General features: G+C 56.4%; 3 protein-coding genes across 4 annotated transcripts in view; 1 reads left to right on the plus strand and 2 right to left on the minus strand.

Moving 5' to 3' along the window:
- SMG5 (SMG5 nonsense mediated mRNA decay factor) overlaps positions 1-7,492 on the plus strand; it is a 31,583-nt gene extending 24,091 nt beyond the window's left edge. The window contains exons 16-23 of one of the 2 annotated variants that reach the window (XM_063176587.1): positions 193-351; positions 554-613; positions 1,387-1,546; positions 1,909-1,999; positions 2,537-2,611; positions 2,904-3,042; positions 3,433-3,534; positions 4,308-7,492. In XM_063176587.1, the coding sequence (XP_063032657.1) occupies positions 193-351; positions 554-613; positions 1,387-1,546; positions 1,909-1,999; positions 2,537-2,611; positions 2,904-3,042; positions 3,433-3,516 (768 nt within the window). In that variant the 3' untranslated portion in view covers positions 3,517-3,534; positions 4,308-7,492. Of the gene's footprint in view, positions 1-192; positions 352-553; positions 614-1,386; positions 1,547-1,908; positions 2,000-2,536; positions 2,612-2,903; positions 3,043-3,432 lie in introns of both variants that reach the window. The other variant, XM_063176586.1, reaches the window with a different exon arrangement.
- A 4,893-nt stretch (positions 7,493-12,385) lies between these two features.
- On the minus strand, positions 12,386-13,832 carry BGLAP (bone gamma-carboxyglutamate protein). Its single transcript, XM_063176333.1, is given in 5 exon segments — positions 12,386-12,518; positions 12,608-12,674; positions 12,755-12,793; positions 13,654-13,796; positions 13,798-13,832. Coding segments are annotated over 5 exon segments (417 nt in total).
- A 1,369-nt stretch (positions 13,833-15,201) lies between these two features.
- PMF1 (polyamine modulated factor 1) lies at positions 15,202-21,214 on the minus strand. Its single transcript, XM_063176166.1, has 5 exons — positions 21,057-21,214; positions 19,954-20,059; positions 19,251-19,351; positions 16,923-17,118; positions 15,202-16,253 (listed from the first exon to the last, which is right to left on the minus strand). The coding sequence occupies exons 1-5, from the start codon at positions 21,212-21,214 to the stop codon at positions 16,200-16,202; spliced, it is 615 nt and encodes a 204-aa protein (XP_063032236.1). The 3' UTR covers positions 15,202-16,199.
- Positions 21,215-22,211: the final 997 nt, after the last annotated feature.

Genomic DNA, 22,211 nt, shown 5'->3' on the forward strand with positions numbered 1-22,211 from the left:
TCTGCGACACTGGCACGCCTGAACCTTCTGGCCAGCTGTAGCCTTTCCTGCAGTCTCAGAGATCACAAACATCTATCAGAACTGGGAATTTAATATCAGTTCCTGCCTTTTTCATAAGTGTGAGCTGCAGGTGGGCACTGCCTCAGGCTCACCCTGCCTGTGGTGGCTGCTGACTTCTGTTCTTCCTTGCAGTCTGTCGTGCGCATCTGCTGCATCCGGAGCTTCGGCCACTTCATCACCCACTTGCAAGGCAGCATCCTGCAGTTCAACTCAGAGCTTGGCATCTTCATCAGCATAGCACAGTCTGAGCAAGACAACTTGTTGCACCAGGCCCAGGCTCAGTTTCACATGGTGAGTTGGTAGAGGTGAATGAATCCTCTGTATTCTCCGTTTCCTGTAGGTTACTGTTAGGTTGTAACTATAATCACAGATCTTTGGGGGGAGATGAAAGTTCTGTTCCTTAAAGCAGTTCCACTTTTCACTCTGGAGGTGTATATTAGTGTCAGCTGTGTGTTTCCTGCTAACTGATATGGAGGTTTGGTTTTGTAACTAGGCTGCAGAGGAAGCTCGACGGAACAGGCTCATGAGAGACATGGCTCAGCTTCGACTGCAGGTAGGAGACTCCAGTTCCAGCCTGAAAACCAGCAGGGTAGTGGCTGGAATGTCACAGCCTGGGAAGGGAAGGGGGAACTCTCTGCTTCTGTCCCACACAGAGGCAGTAACTCCATTCTGCATAGATTGAACTGTAGAGTATCTCAGGTTGGAAGGGATCCCACAGGGATCAGGAGTCCCAAGTCCCTGCTCCTCACATGATACTTCAAACTGAATGCCCACGGGTGTAGTTCAGGCACTCCTTGAGCTTTGGCAGGCTTGGTGTGACAGCCACTTTCCTGGGGAGCTTGTTCCTAAATGTTCAGCCTGAACTTGCCCTGATGCAGCAATGAAGCTAGAAATTAAATGTACCATTTCCTCGTTGCTAGTCACTGGAGAGAGGAAGTCAGCACCTCCTGCTTGCTGGCCCCTTGAGGAAGGTGTAGGCTGTGATGGAGTGGTCACCCTCAGCCTTCTCTGCCCCAAGCTGAGCAAACTGAGTGACCTCAGCCTTTCACCATCCTGGTTATCCCACTCTGGACACTCTCTAATATTTTGATGCCCCTCTTACATCAAGGTGCCCCAAACTGTTCCCAGTACTCAAGGTGAGGCTGCACTGGGCAGTGCAGAGTGAGATCCTCTTCTCTTGCTGACCCTGTGCTGCATCCAGCCCTCTGTTCTGTATGATTGGAGGTTGGAAGGGCCTGGTGGGGCTTTGCAGGGCAAGTCTTGTCCTGTTTGATGATTTGTTTCAGCATCAATGTGAATCGAGTGTCTTTGCATGTGTGTTTTCAGCTGGAGGTGTCTCAGCTGGAGGGCAGTCTCCAGCAGCCCAAGGCACAGTCAGCCATGTCCCCTTACCTGGTTCCTGACACCCAGGCCCTCTGCCAGCACCTGGCTCTTGTCAAGCAGCTGGCCACAAGTGGGAGGTTCATCATCATCATCCCTCGAACAGGTATGGGGACTCCACAGCAGGAAACTGCCAGTGGCTGCCCCCCTGACCCTTCTGTGCTGGGAGCAGGCCCCAGGGGCCTGGGTGGTGGCTTTCTCTCCTCCTTCACTTCATTTGGAACAGTTGCAGCACCCTTTTGATGTGTTGCTTTTGGGGCCTGTTCTGTGTGTGGCCCATGCTTGGGATTTTGACACAGTGTGTCAGAAGAGCTGAGGGGAGAGAGCTCCTGTTCCCTCCACACCTCTCCTGTGGGAGCTGCATTGGACATTCTGTGGAATGGGGAGTACTTGACACCTCTGGATTGGTTTGCAGAAGGGGAACTGTAACCAAGATGGTTTTGGTTTTTTGCTTTTTGTTCCTGTTAGTTATCGATGGCCTGGACTTCCTGAAAAAGGAGAACGCCGGTGCTCGGGACAGCATTCGCTATCTGGAGGCAGAATTTAAAAAGGGAAACAGGTGAGAGCAGGACAGGGTGGGATTTTCCTTTGCTTGTGGAATGGGTGGGAGCAGGCAGAGGATCCCTTGGAGCAGAATGAGGAGTGGGCCAAGGAAAAGCCAGAGTTCAGGAATGGGAAGGAGCAGATGCAGCAGCTGGCTCTTCAGATGTGCTGGTAGCTGCTGCTCAGCTGTGAAGTGCAGAAGCTTCTGAGCAATGGTGGGGTTGCATCTCTGTTGCTGTATAAACTGGAGCAGTGATCTTTGCCACTGCACTGAGTGCTGGAAGAGCTGAATTGTGCCTGGGTGCTCTGCAGAAACACAGCTGGAAGGACAAACTGCATCTCTGGGGTCCTTATCAGGGCTGGTGGGCTTGAGACATGTGGGAATGGTGCTGAGGCAGGGAGGGGATGGAAGGGATTCACAGAGCATTCCTTGCATGGACCTTTGGGTGTTAAATGTGGGTTGAGGGAAGGCCCTGCAGCACCCAGAGGAGCTGCTGACTTCAGCCTGTGTGACAGTCTCCATATGAGCTCAGAGACTCTGCTTTCTCCTTAGGTACATTCGTTGCCAGAAAGATGTCGGGAAGAGCTTTGAGAGGCATAAATTGAAGAGACAAGATTTAGATGCCTGGTAAGATTTCAGCATCTGAAGATGTCTGAGCTGGGCTCACAGCAGGCAGGTGGCTTTGGGGAGAGGTGTTAGCACTGGGACCCATTGCAGAGCTTGTTCTATGTGAATAATGATGAAATTCCTTGGAGACAAGGACAGCCACCTGTGCATGTTACACAAAGCACTCTGTGCTCAGAAGGATCTCAGAAAAGTCCTTAATGACAACAGGAGAGCAACCCTGCTTTCCATTTATTGTCCTGAGCAGATGTGGCCTTCCCTGCTGACCTTCCCCTCTGTTTCTCTGTTCTGTCAGGAATCTCTATAAAATCCTGGACAGCTGCAAGCAGCTGACAGTGTCCCAGGGCAGTGGGGAGGATGACACCACAGGAATGGTCACCATCATCACAGGCTTCCAGCTGGAGGACCCCAGCTCCTTCTCAGTGCCCATGCAGGTCAGTAGCTCTTGTCTGCCTGAGCTGAGCCATTCTGCTTCCTAGCAAGGATATAATGTGATTGATTGGAAAGAGATTTTTTTAAATGTTTTTACTTTGGCTAATCCCTGAAGTTTGGTTTCCCCAAATTTTTATGTTGAGATCCTGTATTCCCTCAAGGCTTCTTGATTTTGTGATACAGAATATTCTGGGACAGGTGAGAGAATTTAATTCCATGTCTCTGCAGGCCTCTTGTGCCAGAGCAATGAGAATTGGGAGGATTTGGCCTTCCAGCTGTGCCAGGCTGCTGGAGAGTCCCCAGGCTGGGAATGGCAGGGCAAGTTAAAAATTACCCACCTTTTTCTGTGTTTAAAAATTAACCGCCTGTTTTTCCGTGTTTGCTTTTTGCAGTCTGCCATCCAGGCAGCCGCCAATGCCAGCATAGAGATAAAAAATGTTCTGGAGTTCTACAAGCAGTGGAAAGAGATGGGCTGATGGTCAGAAAGGCATCGGGTTGGTGAACCTTTCTCTCCCCCTCTCGCAACGTGCAGCGTCTGAACGAAGGAAACAACAATCTGGGCGACACTTAAGACACGAAGAAGCAGCAGCAGCAGCAGCAACAGCAACAAAAAATACCTACCCAAATGAATTAAAAAAAAAAAACAAAACAAAAATCCAAAGTGGGCACGCACACTGACACCCTCCACCTGCATCCTGAGCAGACAGGCTGTACAGCTCTGATGGAGCCAGCTGCTCTGAGAGAGGCCCCTCGGAATGGGAGCGGCCGGGGCAGAGCTCTGCCCTTCTCCCAGTGGGCAGAGATGGGCGAGAGACAGGCAGTCCTTCATCCCCCTCCTTCCTCCCAAAGCTTGCTTGGCCAGCAGGAGCAGGCTGGTGGTTCAAAGCATGGACTTCACTTCAGCAAAACCAAACCAGTGCAGCAGAAACGGAGCCCTCTGCCTTGGGGAAGAAGATCCAAAGAGTGTTTTGCTCTTGTTTGGCAATCTGGGGACAGGAAAGTGGATAGGATTTCTCTCCCCCCCACCCCATCCCCTCCTTTTGAATTAATTATTTTTCAAGGGTTTTTTTCCTTTTAATTTTTAGTTTTTATATATATGAATAATATTAAAAAAAAAAAAGAAAAAAGAAGAGTTCCTTTGGGGTTTTGGATACTCTTCCAACATCAGAAAGAAAAGGAAACACTCTATTTAAAAGGGGGAAGAAGCTCTTAATATAATTTTTTTTTTTTTTTGTCTTAGAACAAGCATATTTATTTCCTTTCCCAGGCCCCCATGGAGCAGGCTCAGTGCAAAGGGATGTTGGCCTGTGAGGAGGGAGCAGCCCCATGTTGCACTCCACTCTCCCTGGGAGCTCCATGCTTCATGAGCAACACAAGCTCCACCACGCTGCTCCAGGGAGGCCACAGGACTCTGCCTCCATCCCCAGCTTCTCCCACTATGCATCAGACCTTGGAGAAAAGGAGGAATCTGGCAGAACTGCTGAAAGAGAGTGAGAAGAGCCGGGTGGGATTTATGCACCATTAAGGCTCAAATGCTTGGCTTGAGCACTGCAACACTGGGATGGAGCAGATGTCTCCAAAGGACCCAAAGCCTCTTTTTCATCTTTTCTTTTTTTTTTTTCCCCTTTTTTTTTTTCCCCCCCACTAAATCTTTCAATAGGCTGTGGAGGAGGAAGGAGAATCTCAAAGCCATTATCTTCTGCTGGTTGTTCAATGCACCACTGCTGCAATGCTGTGCTAGAGATGGTGACAGAGCTGTGTCCCCTTCTCTCACGTCCCTCTGGGCTGGCAGAGGCTGTGCAGGAGATTCACAGACTGCTCCCTGCTTTTGGCATCCCAAACAGGAGGGCTGATGCTACCTGGAAAGGTGCTGGAAGAGCCCAGGTGAGCTGGGAGGGATCCTGCAGAGCTCCATCCTGGCAGCATCTCACTCAGCCCGTGTCTGACACGCTGCCACTCGCATGTGAAGCTGCAGGTTGCTCCCAGGGCAGCAGGAGAGGGGCTGGGCAGTCTCCTCCTGCTCCCTTTTCTTGCCTCTGTGTGCCCACGAAGAGATGTCTCCATCTACATGAACCAGCAGCAGCTATGCAAGTACAAACCACTGGAGTCTTCTACGTGTCTGTGTTCTCACATGGGCCAGCCAGAAACTGCTACAGCCAGAGAGCAAAACATGAGAAGCTGAGCCACATCCTCCACTCTGTGCAGGCTCTGAGCGTGGTGTGTTGTTCTGCAGGGGCAGGCTGTTCTTGTTTTCAGGTAAAAACTAAAAAATACCAGCACAAGTACCAGAGGATTCATTTCTGTTCCAGTTCCAGCTCCTTTACAGCACAGCAGAGGGAAATGCCAACCTGCCTGGTCCAACTGGAAGGACAGGGCTTTCCCTGCAGGATCTTCTCCTGAAACTCACAGTGCTTTGCTTGGCTAAGCCAAGAGAAGGCCATGTGCAGGACAGCAGGTCAGAGACTGGCACACCTCGGGGATTCTTGGAGATCTGAGATGGGTTGTGAAGCTCCCAGTCACTCTTCCCCTCCAGTGCTTTTATTTGAAGTCATTTGTTTGTGGAGCTCATTGTTTCTGTTCAATGGGGTGGGAAATGAGAAGGGAATCTCCTTGTGGGACTGTTGTTGGGTGAAGCCCTCCTTGTCTGGTGGGGGCACAGAGTTGATGTGCTCTGCTGAAGAAACCCCCCTGATGCTGGGGTCTGGGGGTGCCTGGGGCTGAGCTTGCTGTGTTTGTCCTGAGAGCCTCAGTGTGACCCTTGTGGCTGGTGAAGAGGAGCATTGCAGGGCTGTGGCCAGAGCAGTGAGGAGCTGGGGGCAGCTCCAGGTTGAGCTTTCCTTGGGTCCTGGCTGGATCTTGAGAGGAGCAGTAGAGGTAAAGCAGCAGCCCAGAGGGAATTCCTGTCTGACTGGTGGCAAGTGTTTCACTTGATGGCAGATGTTTTCAGTTCTTGCAGCTCCCACAGCTGTGCAGGATGGCAGCTGGGAGCCACAGCTGGCCAGGCTGAGGAGGAGCTGTGTCCTGACTCACTGAGGCCTTGGTGGGCACAGATCCAGTTAAGAACAAAGCAAATCAACTCATTTTCTGTAACCAGAGGCAGAGGAGCTGCTGTGAGCCCATGTGGGGCCACATGGCAACAACAGGGGCTGCTCACAGCTCTCCTTAAGTCACTGCTCTGCTCCCTGAGGGGTTGGTTTGATATTCCAAGGTTTTGCCTACCTGCGGGGGAGAAAGGGGAATCCTGACTGCCCCCATGGCACCTTCCACTCTGGGCTGGATGGGGAGGGATTGTGACCTTTAAAAACACACCTGAAGGGTCCCTGTGCTGCTCTCCTCCTGTGCTTGAGGACCTGGTGAATGCTTTTTGGATTTGCATCCCCAGTCAGAGACAGCTGGAAGCTGAAAACCTGGGAGGCTGCAGAGTGTGGGAGCAGCCTGGAGTGTCCTCCAGCCAGCCTGGCCTTGTGAGGGGGCTCAGCACATCCTCCCCTGGCCTGGGATAAAGCAAAGCACTGCCCTGCCCATCCCAACCCTCAGGGTGAGCTGGAGTTTCCTCCTTGCACAGATCTGCTCTGGCCCAGGGCTGCTCAGAGTGGCTCTGGGGGTGGAGGCAAAGGGCATGGTGGGCTGTGGAAGGCTCTGTGCAGCCTGTGGCTGCTGTGGTGCTGCACTGGGGGCTCCCTGAGGGCCCCCCCAGCCTGTGCATCCCTGTCCAAGCCAGAGCTGGGAGCTGCCTCAGCAGAGAGCATCGGGCAGGGCGGAGGCTGCAGGCTCTGGCCATGGATTCTCCTGCACCAACCCCAGGCTTGGCCTAGAGCAGCTGTCACCCAGTCCAGTGGTGCCTGCTGTGCTGGGAAGGAGAGCAAACAGAAAAACCATCTTGTGGGCTGAAAAACAAGAGTGTTCATGAGTTCTGGTGTGTTCCTTGGGTTTGGTTTTTCTCTTCATTACCACCCTGTGGAGCGGTTCGGGGTTCCTGGGGTGACCCCACGCTGGGAGGACACAGGGCTGTGGTGGCTGAGGCTGGCTGGGCTGTCCCCAAACCATGGTGGACACAGTCACTGGTGCTTGTTGGGCTTCTGCTCCATGGTTTCATGGGCTGTTCCAAGCAGCTCCTCTGCTCCCATCCTCGCTTGGCTTGAGGCCACCCGCAAATGCCTCGGATTTTGTCTCACATCTTCAATTTTGGGCTCTTTTCCCTCTGGGTGTGCAGCAGCACTGGGCAGGGACAGGGTTGTGTTGCTGGCCTGGCCATGGCAGGGAGGGGATGCAGGTTGGAGGCGAGGGACAATCACCTCTCCCCAGCCCTCGTGTGGCACACGGGCTTGCAGAGCCAGGGAGGATTGAGGGGATTGGGGCCCAGCTGGGTGAGCAGGGGCTGGGGCTCCCAGCAAATGTCTGACCATGGTCTGAGCACAGCAACTGGCTTAATAAAATACCAGATGTTTGTACTGTGTGTGTCCTGTGGTCATTCCCAGCTTTCCTGAGCAGCTGAGTGCATTTTCCATCTGTAAATCCACCCAAATCTGCTTTGCTGACCAGACTTCCCAGTGAGGGAAGTGCAGGTGGGTCCTTCCTCAGCCCTGTGATGGGAACAGCATTTCCCTTGCTGTCTCTGTGATTGGGGCCGATTTCATCCTCTTGTTAGGGCTCTGCTGCCACAGGAGCACCCCTGGCCTAGCTCACTGGGGCCTTTGCAACTCACTTTTAATGGGGAAAGGGGATGGAGAAGTTTGAGACAAGGAAAATGTAAATTTTTAAAATGTGTGACTTCCCAGTGTCCATTCAAGGCGCTGGGAGAGGGTGGGCTGGGGGCTTCAGGCTGGAGATTGGGCTGTGAGGGTCCCACCACGCCCTGGTGCCAAAGGAGAGAAAATAAATGAATATTCCTGCCCTGAATTCATTGCTGTCAGAGCTCCTGCTCTGCTTCCCCTGGTGGGGAGCATCGAGCACTGCCATAATTCTCTCTCCCTCTCGGGTTCTTTGGAGGCTGCCACTGGTGGGAAGGTCAGAGAGGGAGGTGTTAAAAGCAAATCCAGCTTGAGATCTGCCCTGTCCCAGGGCTGAGCTGGCACAAAGGGACTGGCACTGCTCCATCCCCATCTGGGAATGCCTTTTCCTGCTTGGAAGGGCCGTGCCAAGAGGCTGCCAGCCCTGTACCAAGCCCTGAGCCTCCGCTGCTGCTCCATGCAGGATGGTGCTGCTGGGGGGGTCTGTGGCTGGGGGTTTGTCCCACAGCCCTTCATGGGAACAAACCGAGGTGAAATTGGAGCAGGAAAAGGCCACAGCTCTTCTGGGCAGCTCCTGGTGCTGCTCCTGGTGGAGCTGAATCCTGCAGGAGCCCCAGGAGCTGCTGTGTCTGCCCCTGTTTGTTTCTCTGCCCGTTCCCCTCCTCTCCTGTGCCTCAGCTTCCCACTTCTGCTCCAGCCGTGTCATCCCCTGCCTTGAGCATCTCCCTGCCTGGGCTTGCTGTGCCCCGTGGCTTGTTCTGGAGGCTCTGCTCAGCTCCAGGGTCTGCACCCAGAGTGGAGACCCCAGACCCTCCCTGGGGACAGGGGGTGACTTCCCTTGTCAGCAGCAGAGCCCAGAGCACCCCGGGCTCCTTGGACAGGCACCTGGGGGTTTTAGGCTGCTCGTGCTGTGCCCAGCACACCAATCCTGTGGGGATCAATAAATCCCCAAAAATTGGGGTTTTGGAAGGCATCTGTCCTCTGTCCCCTGAGCTCCACCCAGCTGCAGCCTGGATCTTCTGCTGGCATTTGCCCCACGGGCTGAGCTGGAGCCGCTGCCAGGTTTTGTTTGCCCAAATTTGCTTTCTCCACCTCTTCCCTCCCAGATCTCCCCCTGCAGTGTCACCTGGTGGGTGTTTGAGGCCCCGTGCACGGACCTGCCTTTGTCACCTGCCCTGGCTGTCCCAGCCTGGTGGCATTTCAAGCCTGGTGCCCAGAGCTGTGGCCCCTCCAGCTGGAGGCTCCCGTGTGCCCCCATGCACAGTCAGGGTCGTGTCTGCACTGGGAATTTGGGGGGATTTCAGCCAGAGCAAGGCTGTGGCAGGGTCGGGGATGTGAACAGCACAAAGCTGCCTTTGGGGCCCTGCAGAGCCCCATCTGCCAGGGCAAGAGCAGGAGCAGACCCCCAGCCCAAGGCAGGGGTGAAGAGGGGGCTCTGCAGGTGGCCAGCACACCCCTGGTGCTCCTCAGCAGCCCTGCTCTGCCTCCTTTATCCAGATACTTTTGGATCATTTTCGATTCCCTCATCCAAGGTGGGAAATCACCTGGACACCCCATGAAACCTTGTTCCAGCTGGGAGATACTCCCAGCCCACCCTGCCTCAGTTTCCCCACCCACCACAATCCCAAAGCAGCTCTTGGGCTGCCCTGCTGTCCCCACAGATCTTCTGGGAGGATGGGATCATGTTGGGAGCTCTGACTGTGTCCTCAGCTCCTTTCTGGTGGTGAATGAGACAGCCCTGGACACAATTCCTGCTGAGCAGGAGGGGATGGGGGTGGGAATGGGAATGGGGGTGGGCATGGGAATGGTGATGGGAACAGGGCCAGGATGGGAGTGATGAAATGTTGGGGTGGGAATGGGGGCAGGGATGGTTGTGGAGATGGGAACAGGGATGGGGAGGAGATGGGGACAAAGAAAGGCTGGCAATGGGGATAGGGATGGGATTAGGGACAGAGATGGGGTTAGGGACATGGACAGGGATAGGGATGAGGAGGGGATGGAGATGAGGATGGGGACAGGGACAGAGCTCACCTCAGAACCTGCTGTGCCAGCAGGGATTCAGGTGGCACTGCCTGGTGCTCCCATCCTCCCTGGGGCATCTGCTGGGCCCAGCACTGCTCATCTGCCTGTCCCTGCTGCCATCTGTCTCATCTGCTGCTTGTCTGTCCCTGTCCCTCTGTCCCCAGCTGTGCCCACATCACAGCTCCAGGGCAGTGCCTGCCCAGCACATCTGCAGCAGCTGTGACGCTGGGCTGGCACGGGGATGGGCTGGCACGGGGATGGGATGGCACAAGGATGGGCTGGCACAAGGATGGGATGGCACAGGGCTGGGATGGCACAGGGATGGGATGGCACAGGGCTGGGATGGCACAGGGATGGGCTGGCACAAGGATGGGCTGGAACAGGGCTGGGCTGGCACGGGGATGGGATGGCACAAGGATGGGCTGGAACAGGGCTGGGCTGGCACAAGGATGGGCTGGCACGGGGATGGGCTGGCACAAGGATGGGCTGGCACAGGGAGCTGCAGGCCCCCTGACACCGTGTGTCTGTCACAGGCTGCACATTTGCCATGCCAGACTCCCGGTCAGCCATGTCTGGCACTGCTGCTTTGTCCCTGTGGCTGCTTTGAGCTCCTTCACCCGCACCGGCCTCTCCTGCTGTTCCCAGAGTGTTTGGGATAAGGAAACTGGGGGTGGAGCTTTCCTCCTTCCCAGCTTTTTGTTCCTCTTGCTGATTCCCCCTGCTCAGGATGAAACCCGAGGTTTTTGCGGGGTCCTTGCTGTGGGGACGGCACGCTGGGGCAGGGGTCCCAGGTGAGTCAGGGTGGCCCAGGGCAGGGCTCAGGTGCCCCCACCACCCCAGGGGGCTTCCAGAAGGTTCCCTCTGCTCCTGCCCCTCCTCCCCAGAGCTCCTCTGCTGCTGGGACTGTGCCTGGAGTGAGGCTGAGCTCTGCTGCTGCCACCGGCCCCTCTTTGTGCTGCTCACCGCCTTCCCCTGCCCATCCCCTGCCCCGGAGCCTTGTGCTGCTCTGTCCCCTGTCCCCTGAGCAGCAGCAGCCCCAGTGTCCCCCCAGTGCCACCACTCTGTCCCCTGTCCCCTGAGCAGCAGCAGCCTCTGGTGTCCCCCCAGTGCCACCACTCTGTCCCCTGTCCCCTGAGCAGCAGCCCCCGGTGTCCCCCCAGTGCCACCACTCTGTCCCCTGTCCCCAGAGCTGCCCTTGAGCAGCAGCTGTGGGTGATGGCCTCAGCCTGGCAGGACACAGCCACCAGCTTTGCACATCTGTTCTGTGCTGGGCAGCTGCAGGGCATCTCTGTGACGTGGGCATGTGCCAGGCTTGGCTGTGGGGCCACCTGAGCCCCACCAAGGCCCAGAGCACCTTTGGCACTGCCCTGTGGGCAGCAGTGCCATCCTCAGAGCCTTCATGAGGCCTTGCCCAGCCCCTGGTGGCTCTGGCAGCTCCTCAGGGGTTCCTGCGGGCACTGGGCACCAGAGGGACCCGTGTGAGGGGCTGGGCTGCAGAGCCTGGCAGGGCCCGGCACCCTGGCAGCTTCTTTGGGGTGTGGTTGGGTGTCCTGCAGTGTCCTTATCCTGCACTGTCCCTGTCCCACAGTGTCCCTGTCCCGCAGTGTCCTTATCCTGCAGTGTCCCTGTCCTGCAATGTCCCTGTCCTGCACTGTCCCTGTCCCACAGTGTCCTTATCCTGCAGTGTCCCTGTCCTGCACTGTCCCTGTCCTGCAGTGTCCCTGTCCCACAGTGTCCCTGCCCTGCAATGTCCCTGTCCTGCTGTGTCCCTGTCCCGCAGTGTCCCTGTCCCACAGTGTCCCTGTCCTGCAGTGTCCTTGTCCTGCACTGTCCCTGTCCTGCAGTGTCCCTCTCCCAACTCCCTCTGCACCCAGTCTATGCCTCAGCTCTTCAGTGCAAAGATTCCATGAATTCATCCCATAAATTCCATTCTCCAGCAGCGATTCCATGAATTTGGGGTCCCCACACAGGACCCAGCAGTGTAAGCATGTGTGAGTCAAGGTTAATGAGTAATTAAGGTGGTTTGTGATGAAATTCCTGGCCAGGGGTGCATGGATCAGCCCTGCTGCTCCCCAGTAACCCCACATTGGGAGAAACAGCTTTAAATTAAACTGGGATGGTGATGGGGCAGCTCTGGGCTGGCAGCAGGATCTCGGGGTGGTAGCACCTCTCCTCCTCAAGGTTTAATGAGTAATTAAGGTGGTTTGTGATGAAATTCCCGGGCAGGGGTGCATGGATCAGCCCTGCTGCTCCCCAGTAACCCCACATTGGGAGAAACAGCTTTAAATTAAACTGGGACGATGATGGGGCAGCTCTGGGCTGGCAGCAGGACCTGGGGGTGACAGCACCTCCTCCTTGGAGCCTGGGGGGCACAGGAGGGAACCCGGGATGGATGGGATGGGGTGACACTGAGCACATCCCAAATCCCCCCAGCCACCCACCCACACCCCAGGCTTGGGGAGGAACTGGCTCTACATTTGCATTTATTCCATTCCAGGGCTAACAGCAAGGGTGGGAGGGTGCAGTGTAGGGGTGCGGGGCTGGCAGGGGGGGTTCCTGGAGAGCTCGGCCCCCTCCCCAAGCAGGGCAGGGCTCACACCAGCCCGTAGTAGCGCCGGTACGCCTCCTGCAGCCCGATCTGATCCGCCAGCTCGTCGCAGTCCGGGTTGAGCTCGCAAACCTCGCGCTTGGCCTCCAGCGGGTCCGGAGGGGCCCCGGGGCCGCTGCTGGGGACAAAGGGACACGAAGGGACACCCGGGGGCTCTGGGGGGTCCTGGGCCAGCAAACCTCCCCCGCTGCTCCCCGCCGTGCTCACCTGCCCTGGCCGGCATTGCGCTTCTGCCTCGGCACCAGCTCGGCGCTGGCGCGTCTGGAGACGAAGGCTGCAGGGACAGCGGGGTCAGGGGGTTGTGTCCCCTGTGCCCTGTCCCCTGTGTGTGTCCCCGTCCCCAGGCTCACTCACCTTCAGAGCTGGGCGAGTCCTTGGTGCTGGCAGAGCCGTCTGTGGGTGGGTGACACGGAGGGGCGGCCGCGCTCACAGCCGGGTCCTGCTCTTCCCTCCCACCCTGCTCTGCTCTCACCCCGCTCCTTTTGGGGCTCACATCCCTCCCTGAGACCCCCCCAGTCTGCTGAAGGATGTCCCGGTTCCTGTCTCCCCACTGAACCCCCCAAAGCTCAGCAGAGTTTTCCCAGTCCCTTTGCTCCCTCCAGGGCCCTTCCCAGGGCACAGAATCACTCCCAATGTGGACAGAATCACCCCCAGGGCCCACAGAATCACCCCCATGGCACAGAATCACCCCCAATGCCCACAGAATCATCCCCAGTGCCCATGGAATCACCCCCAATGTCCACAGAATCACCCCCAATATTCACAGAATCACCCCCAGTGCCCATGGAATCACGCCCAGAATCCACAGAATCAGCCTCAGTGTCCATAAAATCACCCCCAGGGTCCATAAAATCACCCCCAGTTCCACAGAATCACCCCCAATGTGCACAGAATCACCCCCAGTGTCCATGGAATCAGCCCCAATGGGCACAGAATCACCCCCAGTGCCCACAGAATCACCCCCAGTGCCCACAGAATAACCCCCAGAGTCCAGAATCACCCCCAGTGTCCACGGAATCAGCCCCAGTGCCCACAGAATCACCCCCAGTGCCCACAGAATCACTCCCAGAGTCCAGAATCACCCCCAGTGTCCATGGAATCACCCCCAATATCCACAGAATCACCCCCAGTGCCCACAGAATCACCCTCAGTGTCCAGAATCACCCCCAGTGCCCACAGAATCACCCCCAGTGCCCACAGAATCACCCCCAGTGCCCACAGAATCACCCCCAGTGCCCACAGAGTCCCCGTACCTCTGCGGCACAGGCCGAGGGCGAGCAGGGCCAGGAGGGTGAGCAGGACCAGGGCCCTCATGGTGCCTCCCCGAGCTGGGCTGGGCGCAGCCCCGGCTCCCTGGGTGCCTTTATAGGGCCCTGTGGCCTTGGCACGGGGGGCCCGGCCCCACCAGGGTTATTTGCAGCACATCCGCCATGGCCGGAGCTGCTGGCAGAGCTGGCAATTGTGGTTTGGGATGAACCCGGCGCCCTGTGCCCAGCCAGAGCCCACAGAGGGAGGCAGGAGTGGCCCCAGGCCAGGGGGGATTTGCTGGTGGGCCCAGCCCTGCCAGGCTGGCAGTGCCCAGGCCCCACGGGATGGGAGAGGGGGCACTGGGGGCTCCTTGCTGCAGTCCCAGCACCCCAGAATCATCTTCTGCAACAGAGGGAGACTTTCCTGCCAAAACCTTGGGGTTTTCCCAAAGGGAGGTTGCTGGCCCAGTTTTGGGGGAGCAGCAGGTGCTGCTTTTGGGCACCCCTGGGGGAGGGTGAGAGGTGCCCATTGCCTTGGTCCCTGGCAGATGTTGTGTTACAGACAGGGTGTCACAGACATCTTTTATGAAATATCCTGTCCATAGGATTTTTCCTCCTGAGGAGCTGGGAGGCCTCAGGAACAAAATGTAAACAATGGTTATCTGCTGCTGTGGGATGCAACAGGTGCATCTGGGATTGGTCTCATGTGGTTGTTTCTAATTAATGGCCAATCACAGTCAGCTGGCTCAGACACAGAGCCTGAGCCACAAACCTTTGTTATCATTCTTTCTTTTTCTGCTGATGAAATCCCTTCTTCTATTCTTTTAGTATAGTTTTAATGTAATATATATCATAAAATAATAAATCAAGCCTTCTGAAACACGGAGTCAGATCCTCATCTCTTCCCTCATTCTCAGACCCCTGTCAGCACGGTCACAGTGAATTCCCCCATGGACACACAGCCCTTCCAAAACTGCTGCAAGGTGAATTGTAGCTGTGATATTTTCTGAAAAATCCTTTCCTTAGGGTTTTTCCTCCTGAGAAGCTGGGAGGCCTCAGGAACAAAATGTAAACAATAGTTATCTGCTGCTGTGGAATGCAACAGGTGCATCTGGGATTGGTCTCATGTGGTTGTTTCTAATTAATGGCCAATCACAGTCAGCTGGCTCAGACACAGAGCCTGAGCCACAAACCTTTGTTATCATTCTTTCTTTTCCTATTCTTAGCCAGCCTTCTGATGAAATCCTTTCTTCTATTCTTTTAGTACAGTTTTAATGTAATATAAATCATAAAATAATAAATCAAGCCTTCTGAAACACGGAGTCAGATCCTCATCTCTTCCCTCATCCTCAGACCCCTGTGAACACCATCCCAGCCAGGGCACCCAGAGCCCCTGAATAACATTCCTCTTTCACATCCTGACCATTTTTTTTTTTTGATCCTGTAAATCCCAGCCCTGCCTTTGGGGCAGACAGAGCTGCTGAAGCAGAGCCTTTGCCAGACAAAGCCATAAAACACAGAGTACGTGGGCCAAGAGCACAGCGGGAGCCAAGCTGGGAAGAACAGCCCCAGTTTATTGAGGAGATTCCAGCACAGAGAGGGGAGGCAGAGGGGAAATGCTGCAGCCACTCTGCAGCCCTAATTGCTGACAGAGGCTGGGCTGTGGTGGAGCAGCCACTGCCCCATCCCAGCCGGGCACAGGGCAGGAACCCTGGAGCTGTGCCCTCAGAACCTCTGCAGGTGCAGGGCACTCTCCTGCCTCCCTGGCCAGCCCCAGCACAGCCTGTCCCTGCTGCAGGAACACTCACGGGTGGGGCTGTGCCAGGGAGATCCCTTGGCTTCCCCAGCCCACAAACAGGAGGGGCAGCAACAGACAGCTCTGGGTGGGGAAAGCCAGTCTGGCTCTGGAAGGTTCCACAGGAAAAACAAACATGAAAACCCTGCGCTACAAAGCCACAAAGTGGAGGCAGGGCCATTCCAAGCTCGGCACAGATCCCTGGGAGGGGAGCAGGGCTAGAAAATAACTTTAGAAGAGACAGAAGGAATGGTAACAAGGAACTTGGGGCGGCGGCTGCTGCCACATCTGCAAGGGCAGTGAGCACAGGGACACTGAATGAACCTGCAAACAAAGGCAGGAGCCTTGGCTGTGACCCCAGCACAGCCTGCCCTGGGGCTTAAGGCACTGAATTTTGTCTAACACACAGCTAAAACAGCTACAAACCCCCAAATGTGGCTTTGGAAACTGGAACCAGGCCTGTCACAGCACTGAGTGCAGCAGATGAGAGCACAGACACACTGTGTGATGCTCCTCTGCCTAGCTGAGTGGGAAATAGAGAATTGCCACCCATTTCCAAAGATATCAATGTTGGTTTTTTTTTGTTTGTTTCTTTTGTTGGTTTTTTTTTTTTGTTTTCAATCAACCCATGCCAGTCCAGCAGCTGTTCCAGTCCCTCTGCAGTCTCCAGTGGCCTGATGGGGTGATTCTCAGCGCACACACCTCGTCCCATCAGTGCTGTGGGATGATGAGCTGTCCCAGCAGAGCCTGTGGGACATCACTGGAGCCCCTGGAGTGCCATGATGAGCTCTCGTTGCTCCTTAGTGATTGCCTGGAAGGAACACAACCCACGGAGCTCAGCATGGAGCCTCTCCCACCCTGCCACACTCAGGGTGGGATGCTGGCACACACTGCTGTCCCCTGCATGTGCAGAACACAACAACCCCCTCACCTCCCCTGGCACCACCCACACCCCACACCCCACCCACTGCACAGGGAAAAGAAAGCACCCCAGACCTCCAATGCCCACACTAAAGTTTCAGCAGGACTTGGCTGCTGGGGAGGTCCTGGGGAAGTGGAGGCTTGGAAAGTCATTCCAGAGCCTCGTTCTCCAGGTGCTGTGAGAATGAGGTTGGGCTGGGTTGGGTTGGGTTGGTCTGGTTTTGGGGTGGTTTGGTTTAGTTTGGGTTGGGCTGGTCTGCTTTGGGTTGGTTTGGTCTAGTTTGGGTTGGTTTGGTCTGGTTTTGGGGTGGTTTGGTTTAGTTTGGCTTGGGCTGGTCTGGTTTTGGGGTGGTTTGGTCTGGTTTGGTCTAGTTTGGGTTGGTTTGGTCTGGTTTTGGGGTGGTTTGGTTTAGTTTGGGCTGGTTTGGTTTGGGTTGGTTTGGTCTAGTTTGGGTTGGTTTGGTCTGGTTTTGGGGTGGTTTGGTTTAGTTTGGCTTGGGCTGGTCTGGTTTTGGTTTGGTTTGGGTCAGTCTGGTCTGGGTTTTCTGGCGTGTTTTACCTGCCAGGCCTCCTGGCGAGCCTGGATCGCCTGCTGCAGCTCTGCAATGCTGTCCCTGCCCTTGAGCACCTCCTGGGCCAGGCTGCTGCTCCTGTGCTGCCTCTCGTGCAGCGCGCGGCGCAGGTGGGAGCGGTGGCGCAGCAGGAACGGCACCAGGGCGCTGCGCACGTCCCGCGCCGGGACCCCGCTGGGCCGCCTGCAAGGGAGCACCCACAACACACAACACACCCTGCCCTGGGCTCCCAGCAGCACGGGGGTGGGAAAGATGCAAAATCAGGGCTCAGAGATAGCAAAGATATCATTAGAGCTAAGCAGCAGCCAGGAGATTGGTCAGCAGGAAAGTTACAGGGGAAGTGGAAAAGGACAAATAGAAGAATGGTCTGGGTATTGACGTGTCACGGATATCTTTTTATGGAAAATCCTGTCCTTGGGGTTTTTCCTCCTGAGAAGCTGGGAGGCCTCAGGAACAAAATGCAAACAATGGTTATCTGCTGCTGTGGAATGCAACAGGTGCATCTGGGATTGGTCTCGTGTGGTTGTTTCTAATTAATGGCCAATCACAGTCAGCTGGCTCAGACACAGAGCCTGAGCCACAAACCTTTGTTATTCATTCTTTCTTTTTCTATTCTTAGCCAGCCTTCTGATGAAACCCTTTCTTCTACTCTTTTAGTATAGTTTTAATATAATATATATCATAAAATAATAAATCAAGTCCTCTGAAACATGGAGTCAGATCCTCATCTCTTCCCTCAACCCGAGTCCCCTGTGAACACGGTCACATTCACAGAGCATTGCACCTGTACTTTTGTAAACTGGGAGGCTGCAGAGTGTGGGAGCAGCCTTGGGGAGATGGCCTGGAGTGTCCTCCAGCCAGCCTGGCCTTCTGAGGGGGCTCAGCACATCCTCCCCTGGATTGGGGTAAAGCAAAGCACTGCTTTGCACCATCCCAACCCTCAGGGTGAGCTGGAGCTTCCTCCTTGCACAGATCTGCTCTAAGGGCCAGAGCAGATTCACAAGAAAAGAATAGAATAGAATAACTCCTTAAGCTAAAGAAAAGTATATCTACTGAGATATTAGGAAGTTCTAAGCTTGATCATGGGGGGCTCACCATATCATCCCCTGGACTGGGGTAAAGGATGACACCGCTCTGCCCCCATCCCAACACTCAGGGTGAGCTGGAGTTTCCTCCTTGAACACATCTGCTCTATCCAAGGGCCAGAGCAGATTCACAAGCATATTCTATTTGTCTAGAATAACTCCCTAAACTGCAGAAAAGAGTATCTAGTGAGATATTAGGAAGTTCTAGGCTTAATAATGGGGGGCTCATCATATCATCCCCTGGACTGGGGTAAAGCAAGGCACTGCTCCCATCCCAACACTCAGGGTGAGCTGGACTTTCCTCCTTGCACAGATCTGCTCTAAGGCCCTACAGCAGGTTCACAAGCATATTCTACTTGTCTAGAATAACTCCCTAAGCTAAAGAAAAATATATCTAGGGAGATATTAGGGAGTTTGAAGCTTAATAATGGAGCTCTGTGTGTTGTGTTTTAAGGCTCACAAGCAGGGATTGTATTTGAAATAAGCAAGCATTGTTTAACCAAAGGTACCTGTGCTGATAGTGGTTAGACAGAACTGCTGTCAATGTGCTTTTGCTTTGTGTGATTGGTCAAAAAACTTTTAAAGTGAGTTGTAACATTGAGTTCTTTGTCTGCTGCCTGGGATGTGAGCTGCTGGCATCTTGCCATTGTCATCACCATGGAATGAGGCTGATGCTGGAAAGTAAACAGCTCAAGCAGCAGTCCCATCCTGTTGGTGATTTGTACACAGACCCTGGCCAGAGATGCTGCCCAGCACTGGTCCCACACAGCTGCAGAGCTGCTGCCAGCTGGGATCAGCTCTGTGGCTGCCACAGGGAACCCAGCACAGCCAGAGCCCCACTGGAGGGCACAGGGAGCTCTTCCCAAAGCCTGGCCCTAAGTGGGTGCTTGGAACATGAGGATGTCCTCACCCCCTCAGCACAGACACACAAAATCCTGTGTTTCTGGTCAGTCCCCAGTGTCTCCAGTGTCTGCTGAGGCCTGAGCCAGGGACACAAAGAGCACACAGGGGGACTCTGCTGTAGGACAGGTGCTGTGCCCAAACCCCCCAGCTCAGTGGCACTGACCTCCCGGCACTAAGGGAGTGAGTGGAAATGGATCCTGGACCCAGAGAAGCACAGATTAAACTGATTTTTGTGTGTTTTAGTCCCAGTGACACTTCTGTAAAGATACAGCAGCCTTCAGACTCTCCCTTACAGCAAAACCACCCCCCACGCCTGGCCATCCATACCACGCTGGCTCCTCCCGGTCCTTGGCCTCCTCCACGATCTTATCCAGCAAACTGAAGAGCCCCTCCAGATTCCCTTCATTCTTCACGTCCTGGATCTCCTCCTGTGAAGGAAGGACATGAGCTGAACAAACACAGGCACCACTCTGCTTGTCAGCCTTGGCTGGTCAGGGAATCAGGGAATTGTTTGGGTTCAAAGGGACCTTAAAGCACATCTCCTTCCACCTTCCACTACCCCAGGCTGCTCCAAGCCCTGCCCAACCTGGCCTTAAATTCTGGGCACCCTGTGCCAGGCCCTCAGCACCCTCACAGGGAAGAATTCCTTCCCAATATCCCATCTAACTGGGGGAAGCCATTCCCCTTGTCCTGTCACTCCATCCCTTATTCAAAGTCCTTCTGGCTTTGTCCTGGAAGAAAAGCTGGAATCATGGATGATGAATACCCTGTGAATCACCATTTCTGAGGGTATTTAACAGATGTGTGGATGTGGCACTCAGGGACTTGGTTTTGTGGTGGCCTTGGCCATGCTTGGACTCCAAAGTCCCAGTGGTGTTTACCTGAACGATCCTACAGCTTTTTCTGGGGAAGGCAGAACTCCAGAGAGCAGCCTCAACTTTCTGCTTTACATTTAGGAAATACATTTGCTGCCCTTAATATCAACCTGCTCAGCATTTTTCCACTGCCCCCGGGTGGCTCCCCCGCTCACCTTGATGGACGTCTGGAGCTGGGAGATGAACTGATCGTAGATGCTCCTGGTCAGCTGCGGCTGCAGCTTGTAGAAGCAGCGGTAGCAGCTGACAAACCTCTGGTAGCTGCAAGGAGGGCAGGGTCAGAACCGGAGCCGGGTTAGCGATGGGGATGGCGGCAGCGCTGCTCCCGGGGGTCCGGGCGGGCTCAGAGGCACGGCACGGTTGGGACCGGGTCAGGCCAGGCTCAGAGCCGGGTCCGGGGCTGCTCCCGGGGGTCCGGGCGGGCTCAGAGGCACGGCACGGTTGGGACTGGGGGCACGGTGGGGCCGGATCAGGGCTAAGCTCAGGGTCAGAGCCGGCTGCTCCCGTGGATCCGGTGGGCTCAGTGTCACGGCACGGTTGGGACGGGGTCAGGCCAGGCTCAGAGCCGGGTCCGGGGCTGCTCCCGGGAGTCCGGTAAGCTCAGTGTCACGGCACGGTTGGGACCAAGCTCACGGTTGGGACCGGGTCAGGCTCAGACCCAGAGCAGGGTCCGGGGCTGCTCCCGGGGATCCGGTGGGCTCAGTGTCACGGCACGGTTGGGACCAGGCTCAGGGTCAGAGCAGGGTCCGGGGCTGCTCCCAGGGATCCGGTGAGCTCAGTGTCACGGTACGGTTGGGACCGGGTCAGGCCAGGCTCAGAGCCGGGTCCGGGGCTGTCCCGGGGGTCCGGTGGGCTCAGTGTCACGGCACGAGTGGGACCGGGCTCACGGTGGGGCCGGATCAGGGCTAAGCTCAGGGTCAGAGCCGGCTGCTCCCGTGGATCCGGTGGGCTCAGTATCACGGCACGGTTGGGACCGGGTCAGGCCAGGCTCAGAGCCGGGTCCGGGGCTGTCCCGGGGGTCCGGTGGGCTCAGTGTCACGGCACGGTTTGGACCAGGCTCAGGCTCAGAGCCGGGGCCGGGGCTGCTCCCGGGGGTCCGGTGGGCTCAGTGTCACGGCACGGTTGGGACCGGGTCAGGCCACGCTCAGAGCCGGGTCCGGGGCTGCTCCCGGGGATCCGGTGAGCCCAGGGTCACGGCACGGCTGGCACCGGGCTCAAGGCTCCCTCCCCACCCTGCAGACCCCCGCTCCCGCCTCACCTCCCGGCGGCCACCAGTTTCTCCAGGAACGTGTCCACCACGGCGCTGAACACCTGGGCGCGCCCCGGGGCCGCCGCCGGTACCGGCTCATCCCCGCCATCGGCCCCGCCGCCCTCGGCCCCGCCCGCGCCGCCATCGCCGCCCGCCGCCGCCGCCATGGCCCGGGGGTGCGCCGCCGCCACCGCCGCTGCCCATTGGCCGGGGCGCCGGGCCCCGCCCCTAACGGCCGCCAGCGCGGGAACGGAGGCGGGAACGGAGCGCGGGAAGAACGGAGCGCGGGAACGGAGCGAGGGAAGCGCGCGGGAACGGAGCGCGGAAAGAACGGAGCGCGCGGCACGGGCGGGGTTCGCGTCGCTCCGCGGGGCCGCTCCCGGTCCGAACCGAACCGTGACAAAAACACCGCGGTGAGAAACTGCCGCCTACCGGAGCGGGACTGCGCCCGATCCGAACCGAACCGCGACAGAAACACCGCCGTGAGAAACTACCGCCTACCGGAGCGGGACTGCGCCCGATCCGAACCGAACCGCGACAAAAACACCGCGGTGAGAAACTGCCGCCTACCGGAGCGGGACTGCGCCCGATCCGAACCGAACCGCGACAAAAACACCGCCGTGAGAAACTACCGCCTATCGGAGCGGGGATGCTCCCGGTCCGAACCAAATCACGATAAAAACACCGCGGTTTTTGAAGAATCTGCCGCCTCCCGGCGCGGGGCTTCTCCCGGTCCGAATCAAACCGTGACAAAACCACCGCGGTTTTTGAAGACACTGCCGCCTCCCGGAGCGGGGCTGCGCCCGGTCCGAAGCGAAGCAGCGAGACAAATCCGTGCTTCTCTCCCCAGTGCCCGCCCTGCCCCCCAGCGACTTTGAGTGAAATAAAACGATCAAGCCTGAAGAATTCAAAGAGAAAAGAAGAAACAAAGTTCAGCTCGGTTAGAGAATAAAAAAAGCGACATTTCCCATGTAACAGCCAAGCAGGAGCCAGCCCGCGGCTCTGGGTCACGGCTGCTTGCAGGCATTCCAGTGCTCCAGCCGGTTCTCCCTCAGTCACTGAGTTCTCAGGCAGCTCACGTCCCTCTCCTAGTCCAAAGGCTAAGGGTGAAACCCTTCCTGTGACACGACAAAAGCAGCAGCCTCCCCATGCGTGGAGAGCCAC

Source organism: Melospiza melodia, chromosome 25 (assembly GCF_035770615.1).
Source record: "Melospiza melodia melodia isolate bMelMel2 chromosome 25, bMelMel2.pri, whole genome shotgun sequence".
NCBI classification, from domain to species: Eukaryota; Metazoa; Chordata; class Aves; order Passeriformes; family Passerellidae; genus Melospiza; species Melospiza melodia.

Bases quoted from the DNA above. Each gene is read 5' to 3' on its own strand.
- PMF1 (XM_063176166.1), bottom strand. From the start codon at position 21,214: ATGGCGGCGGCGGCGGGCGGCGATGGCGGCGCGGGCGGGGCCGAGGGC. The intron at 20,060-21,056 runs GTGAGGCGGGAG...CCCTCCTTGCAG, and splicing joins AAACTGGTGGCCGCCGGGAG to CTACCAGAGGTTTGTCAGCT. The intron at 16,254-16,922 runs GTAAAACACGCC...TGTTCCTTCCAG, and splicing joins CTCGCCAGGAGGCCTGGCAG to GCAATCACTAAGGAGCAACG.